Source organism: Sinocyclocheilus rhinocerous, unplaced genomic scaffold (genome assembly GCF_001515625.1).
Source record: "Sinocyclocheilus rhinocerous isolate Xijiao unplaced genomic scaffold, SAMN03320098_v1.1 scaffold1100, whole genome shotgun sequence".
Taxonomy (NCBI): domain Eukaryota; kingdom Metazoa; phylum Chordata; class Actinopteri; order Cypriniformes; family Cyprinidae; genus Sinocyclocheilus; species Sinocyclocheilus rhinocerous.
In genome coordinates this window covers 249,737-257,102 of record NW_015635085.1, presented here as the reverse complement: position 1 = coordinate 257,102, position 7,366 = coordinate 249,737, and the positions used below count along the sequence as shown (strand labels likewise).

Genomic DNA, 7,366 nt, shown 5'->3' with positions numbered 1-7,366 from the left:
CTTTATTTGACGACTTGTGGACTGTTCAACTGCAACACCCGCTGACTGCAATGATAGAGCTTGGAATAGCCAGGATAATTTTTAATATAACTCTGATTGGATTCGTCTGAAAGAAGAAAGTCATATGCACCTAGGATGCTTCGAGGGTGAGTAAAACACAAGCCAATTTTAATTTTTGGGTAAACTAACCCTTTAAGCAATATCACAATCGCAAGTGCATCAAGTGTAATCACAGGACTGATATTCAGACCAACAGCACCATTGTGAGTGTCATGATGATTTTATACAACAGTTCAATGAACCAGAAATGTCCCCTATCTGCTCAAAGACTTTTGTAACTTCACTTCTGCTCCACACTGCTTCTCGGTCCAGGCAAAAATCGCACAACTCCACTCACATATTATCTGAAATGCTACAAACACAGACAAGCAGCGAACCAGTGAACAGCAAAAACTTCCCATATTCTAAATATCTGCCCTACTGTAATGCTGTTTGTCCCATCAGATTAGAGGAGCAGCACTAAGTGTTGTGTAATGCACTGCTTGTGACAGAATTCACATGCTGCAGTTGTTGAGTTTTGGTAGCGGCATGCAAATCATTCACAGTGAATTGCTATTGCCTGTTGTTTGTCATGTGATATGATAACAGTGCTCTTCTAGGAATCCTGCGGTAAGGCTTTCGAAGGTGTCTGGGTGTTCATCGTGACTGTTGTCAAAGCTGCAGCAGCAGGGAGGAGGACCTTTCTAAAGCCATCAAAGCCTCAGTGCTAATTTAAGATGAAGTGTTTATTAGTGTGTGATGAGGGCCTGTCATAGACTTTTAAACCATGTCCACGTGATGAAGCATTGCTCACGTCTTTGACGCGCTGTGCTCCATATATTTATCTTCCCCTTCTTGCAGATCGAGGTAGTGAACACGTTCAAGAGCGGGACTTCCTTTCAGGGGGCTCTGAGACGCCAGTCCTCCACCACCAGTCAAAATCAGGATGTAACCAATGTTTCTAGTCCTAGTCACATGTCCTTGTGCAATGCTCTTTCCTCTCCTACCAGCACTGCTGCTCCCTCTGGGCGTGAGTGACACTCTTCTTTGGGTGTTTGTCAGGGATGCCCTTGGACCCCAGACCTGAAGTGGGCCAATCATAACATTTACATTTAGTCATTGCAAAATACGAGATGCAGCCCCTATATAAATATGTTCACGTAGGTCATGAAAGTTCAAAGAGCAAAGTATACAATTTTTAGACTCAACATTGAACAGTAAACATTATGAAAAAGGCATCACAGGGGAGAAAGCCTGCAGCAGAGATTCTAGAAAGAAGCTTCGTTCTACAATATGTTGCAAATATATGCTGCATTAATCATATGTGAGGGTTACCATAATTACGAGACAACAGCTACTCAGAGCTGTTCGCATTCTCAGTCAGAAATGATTTGTTTCTATGGCAACACCAAAACGGATCCATGTACAGCTTTGTTGTTGACAACACAATCCTTAATCACTACATGAGTTCACCTCTAGACGCTCTCACAAAGTAAATGAAAAACAAGGCACACACCACATTATGAGCTGTAATATAACCCTATAGAATTCCCTGTTTCAAATGTACAAGCTTTTGGTAAAGACGAGATTTGTTTTAAGTAGTTGTAACCTTTTAATTACAGTAATTCTGAGTTTAAAGGTCGACCTTGGACAATTATGAAGTATGAAGACATTGAGCACCATTTATTGTGAGTTTTAAAGGAACACTGCACACTGATTTGTGCTCAGGGTGCAGAAAAGGGGTGATATCCGGCCCCAAACATCTATCTCCATTTCAACCAAGGGTGATAATACTATAAAATGTGTCTAGTGTAATATGTTATACTAGTTTACTGACTATTTTTGGAGGCTTTTTTTGCAGTGTGAAATGGACTTAGATCAGTCACATGGCATTTATGGCTCAAAAAGTTCTGTGGTTCTCAAATTGTGTACTACACACGCAGATTACAAATTGCAGGTACTTTGCCAATGGATAGTTTTCTCCAGCTTTTTTAGACCTCTAAATTAAAAACAGAAATATTTTTTTATTTATGTTTTTGGGCTTTTCAACTTTCAATAGAACAGTGTAGGGAGAGACAAGAGGCAATGTGAGAAGTTACAGGACCAGGAAAGGACCTCAAAATTTGATCACCCAAGGTGTAGCTGTGCCATATTTCAGAGCCCTGGCTACAGGCTAAGGCTCCGACATCTACACTGGGAAGATCTGACAGACATTTCCAATCAGGCATTACCCATCGGGTCCAACAGAGATTTGGCATTAAATCGGAGCTCTCAAACAGTTTCTTATTCTGTAGACATAGACAATTAGTGTAAAGTAACGTCAAAGGGCATCCCTGAAAATCTGCTTTGCTTCTGATTTCCTCTTACTCTTCATGTCACTGTTTATCAAATCATCTTTAACCCACTTCTCAGAAGAGCATATGTTTCAATGTACCATGTGTTTGTTTTCCCCAGAGTGCTAAGAGCCCTGGACTAAGGGTGCAGCCTACGAAGTGAATTTCAGGTTGTGAGTCCCTCCATTGTTCGTCGCAAAATTGATGTGAACTAATATTCCACCAACAAACTCACTAGGCTGGGTAAACATTCAAGTATAGCCAACTGTACCATTCCCCACTCAGCTGTAGCCTGACATGTTCTCCAAAATGCTCTAGGCTGCATTGTTGAAGTTACTCTATTGATCATGGGAGGTTGTTTTGTCCCGCCCCCCGCCTTTTTTTTTTACTTTTTTCTCTCCACACAGCTACGGAGACGTGTGAAGAGAGTGGTGCTTTCTCCCCATAGTCTTGTCTTATTTGTCGTCTGTGTGATGTAGATCCGAGGCCCACAGCAACCCATTATGTCTTGTGGCTTTACTCTGTTGGTCATGTAGTCTGCTGTGTGATGCTGACAGTTGCAGAATCTCACTAAACATTAGGCCAGTTTTCATCTATGTGATTCCTTCTGACATTCGTATTCATCTGTCATTTAGACCAGTTTGTGTTGGCTTTGTAAGTTTACTCCTAGCTAGGTTGAAAGTGTGCTCTTTGCTACCAGGACAGAAGGTTAGAATTGAGTTTGATGGTCGTTAGACCTAGTTTGATTTTGTTAATTTCATATTCAGCAGGTCAGTAGTTGGTGGTATGATAGAGGCTCTGTTCCAAGCCCTAGCGAGCTCCTCACCTTTCCTTTGCTTCGGCAGCTCCATTTAAAAGGGTGGATCACACGGACAGTGACAAAGGCTGCAAGTTACTCATTTTCAATTTTGGCAGTTCATACTGTAGATGCAGGGATACAGTTTGAGTAGGAACATCTGCTACTAACCCACAGTGCAGAGACATAGAGGCTGTCCTTGTGAACAACCCTTAAGGCAGGGCTGTCCAATCCAACCCCAACATCCTGGAGAGTTTAGCTCTAACTTGCCCCCAACACACTTGGCCTGGAAGTTTCTGGTCATCCTGAAGACCTTGATTAGCTGTGTTTAATTGGGACTCTAGAACAGTGGCCCTTCAGGAGCAGGACAGGACACCCCTGCCTTAAGGCAGTATCCTAAGCCAAACAGAACCTAAATAGTGACAGATATAAAACTCTCTACAGTGAATGCTGATTTCTCACTTGAAGCAAAGAAAATATCACAATTCTAGTCTGACATTAGCATGTTGCTTAGCTAAAAACTCAATGCTTTAATACAGGGCTGTCCAAACCTCTTACTGGAGGGCCACTGTCCGCTGCCACTGTGGAGTTTAGCTCCAACCTTAATTAAACACACCTGAACCAAGTAATCAATGTCTTCAGACTCACTAGAAACTCCTAGGCAAGTGTGTTGGAGCTAAACAGGTTTGGACACCCCTGCTCTAATAAGTAGCCCAGATTTTCATCAATGCTTTGCAGAATGGAATAACATACAATATATATCCAATAACATTCTCAGCCACAATCTTGTGAAAATGAAAATTTACACCAAGCATATTGCATGGCTTTCTGGGATTGCTTTATCTGTGAAGGACACATGTAATTCTGCCTCAGAATTTGGCCAGAATAAGTTGTCAACTTGCTGTCTAGGCAGGCGGCTCACTAGGTTGTGGAACATGACCATAGACTGTATTCAGTTTAGTGTGAGAATTATGCCTAGATGATCATACTTGCTTGTTTGTAATTGTAACCTTTGGAGCGGAATATTAGCTACTCCCAACTAGTACAGTAAAATAATTCTATGAAAGTCTCAGTAATAACATATTAAGGGATTCTCTTATTTTTTAGTGTAGTTCTGTGAATCTGAACAAAACTTTTCGGCCTATACTTGAGTGTTTACACAGAGACGCATGGAGTTGTTGAAAGAACAGACTTTTGTTTGTTCTTGTCTCTTTTCTTATTCCACAGTCTGTGTGCCTGTGTTCATCTCCACATGGTGTTGTCCCGAGCTGCATGTTGTGTGTAGTCATTGAGTTGGCTTGTCAAGCTTTTGGTTCGCTTCCATCATCGTGTTGTGACTCTATGCTCTGGAAGCATAGGATCTCCTGTCCCTGTCATCCTCTATCTGAGACTTTGTAGACGACTTCTCTTTTGTTTGGCTTTGACTTTGTGTTTACCTTGAAACTCATCCTGGATCTCAATATCTAATCTATTCCTCTTACCAACTTTCCACAAGATGTGTTCAACTTGCATGATGTTTTGGTTTTTTCTTTGTTTTTAGTTTTTTTGTTGTTGTTATTTATTTTTTTTTTTTGTAAAATTTTTGTTGAATTAACAATGCTTGTCTCTAGGTATACAACACTTTGGACCTTACACTGTATACTGTATTGTGTACTGTACGGGACATAAGAGCATTGCCTATGTTTTCTTTTACAGTCTCTTTATTTTACCATGAGTTTGAGTTACGTTCTTTTCAATGCAATCCTTAAACCGTCTCAGTGCACGGTAGAATATGTGAATTACAGATGCTTTCCAAATGTTTTGGAATTTTTGGTGGGTCCACGGCCTTTCCCTCCCCCTGCTGTCACTGTGCCAATGGGGGGTCTTCCAGCTCACATTTCAACCCTTTGACACTGGTCTCTTTCCTCACGCAGATTCGTGTTGTGAACGCATTTCGTAGCTCCCTCTACGAAGGCTTGGAAAAACCTGAATCCAGAACCTCCATCCACAATTTCATGACTCATCCAGAGTTTAGAATAGAGGACTCCCCCCCTCACATTCCTCTCATAGACGACACCGACATTGACGACGAGGCAGCCAGGAAGAACTCCAGTCAGCCCTCATCTCCCAACAAGAACAACAACGCCATCGACAGCGGCATAAACCTGACAACCGACACAAGTAAATCTGCTGCTTCCTCCAGTCCCGGGAGCCCGCTTCATAGTCTGGAGACATCGCTTTAGCAATCTCATGCTGGAGATCGCTCAATAATCATCTTAGACTCTACGTTTAAAAGCGCTCCGGAGTGCACGCAAATGCGGATCGTATACTGTTGACTGTACGTGTGGTCGCGCCGCATTCTTTTATTGAACGCATGTACGACGACTGACTTGGACAATCGCGAAGTAACACGAGAAACAAGATAAGAACCCACGAGCGCAAGTGCACCGCTCCCATTTCCTGAGGAAACGTCAGAATATTACGAGTAATTTAAACCGAATTCAGCTATTATTGTTGCTCCTGCATGAATGTACATTACCCAGGTTTTTATTTGGAAACCTTTATTTTTATTTAAACGGTTTGATTTGATTTGGTGGGATGTACGGTGGACTGCTATTTTAAGACAGCTTATCTGATTCACTGATCTGTGAGTATTGTGTGTGGCATGTATCTAATTGTATAGATTTATTTGGTTATTGATTAAGGTGTATCCAGATCGCAGGGCTCAACTTGCACAGCAGATTTGCACCTGTCGGAAAAAGAGAAACCCATGGAAATGAGAATTTATTAAGCGTACATATATATTTATAGACATATTATAAATATATATTTACAGAGTTTATCTTTATTTGTTGGCATGTTGCCTTGTTCTGCTTCAATAACTACTTTAACTTATTTATGTCCTAAAGAGAATGTAATTTGTTTACAAACCTGTAGATGAGTCCTGGTTTCTTTGTATGGTTTAAAACTTCTTTGTAGGGTTCGAAACCACGCAGCAGACATAGTTGGAACAGCTCACGTTGTTCAGCACTCCTGTATTATCTGACTCTAGGTGTTTTATTACCAATTGTGCGCTGGACTTGCCTGCTATTTTGTCAAATAATGTAGATATTTTTAGAGGATAACAAAAGAAACCAAATTATAGTGGGATATATCATTAACGTGGCATCGTAGTATTAAATGAGTGTTGGGATTGACGGCTCTGAGCACCCCCGAAAAAATCCAATCAGTTTTGAAGGTTTCGGTGATGAACTTGTGGTCAGCCTCAAATGTGAGCATATATATATATATATATATATATCAGTTTGGATTTAAATATCTTCTTTAGAAGTACATACTATTTAACATAAAATAGTTTCAGTTCCGTGTGACCATCAAAAGCTGCAATGGGTTTTATGTTGGAAACATGTAAACTAAGTTATATCTGTCATCTCTGTATGGAAATCAAAACTGTGTTCAAATATTGTGATTTATTGTGTTGATTCTTCTTTTTGACATTTAATTTGTAGATTTCTTTTGGTTAAAGGAAATTAACCCAGCTCCTGAGCTGACGACACTTTGAACGACTGAATTATGTAACAAAACAATAAGGAATGTTGCTTTTGACTCTTTTCTTAAAAAAAAAGAAAAAGAAAAAGAAAAACCCAAACCAAAAAAAACTAAACAAAAAAACAACACAAACAAACAAAAATATATATCTATATATACATTTATGATCCTTTTCTGCACTATCCGGATATGAATGAATTTCTGTGGTGTAAATTTAGATGTGCTTCTGTGTTCAAATCAAGCTTGTCTTCGTGCAGTCAGTAAATATACTCTAGCATCTCAACAGTATTCACTAGTCGTTAACTATTTATTGTACTCTAGAGTGAAAGGACAAATGGGGGTCTACCGGAAGGCACACTTATAAAGTCACCCATGTATTCATTGATATTCATTGCAATTGGAAAGGCATGATGTCATACACTTAATATGCAACTCATTTTTCTTCATCATTCTTAATTAACCCAGCTCCTGAGCTGACGACACTTTGAACGACTGAATTATGTAACAAAACAATAAGGAATGTTGCTTTTGACTCTTTTCTTAAAAAAAAAGAAAAAGAAAAAGAAAAACCCAAACCAAAAAAAACTAAACAAAAAAACAACACAAACAAACAAAAATATATATCTATATATACATTTATGATCCTTTTCTGCACTATCCGGATATGAAT

The 7,366-nt window shown here is 39.8% G+C and overlaps 1 protein-coding gene across 1 annotated transcript in view; it reads left to right on the top strand.

The window, feature by feature from the left end:
- The window catches only part of LOC107746712 (plasma membrane calcium-transporting ATPase 2), a 100,402-nt gene extending 93,960 nt beyond the window's left edge, over nucleotides 1–6,442 (top strand). Inside the window, exon 23 of the mRNA XM_016561010.1 lies at nucleotides 5,082–6,442. Within this exon, the coding sequence (XP_016416496.1) occupies nucleotides 5,082–5,390 (309 nt within the window). The 3' untranslated portion in view covers nucleotides 5,391–6,442. The remainder of the gene's footprint in view (nucleotides 1–5,081) is intronic.
- The last annotated feature ends 924 nt before the right edge of the window (nucleotides 6,443–7,366 follow it).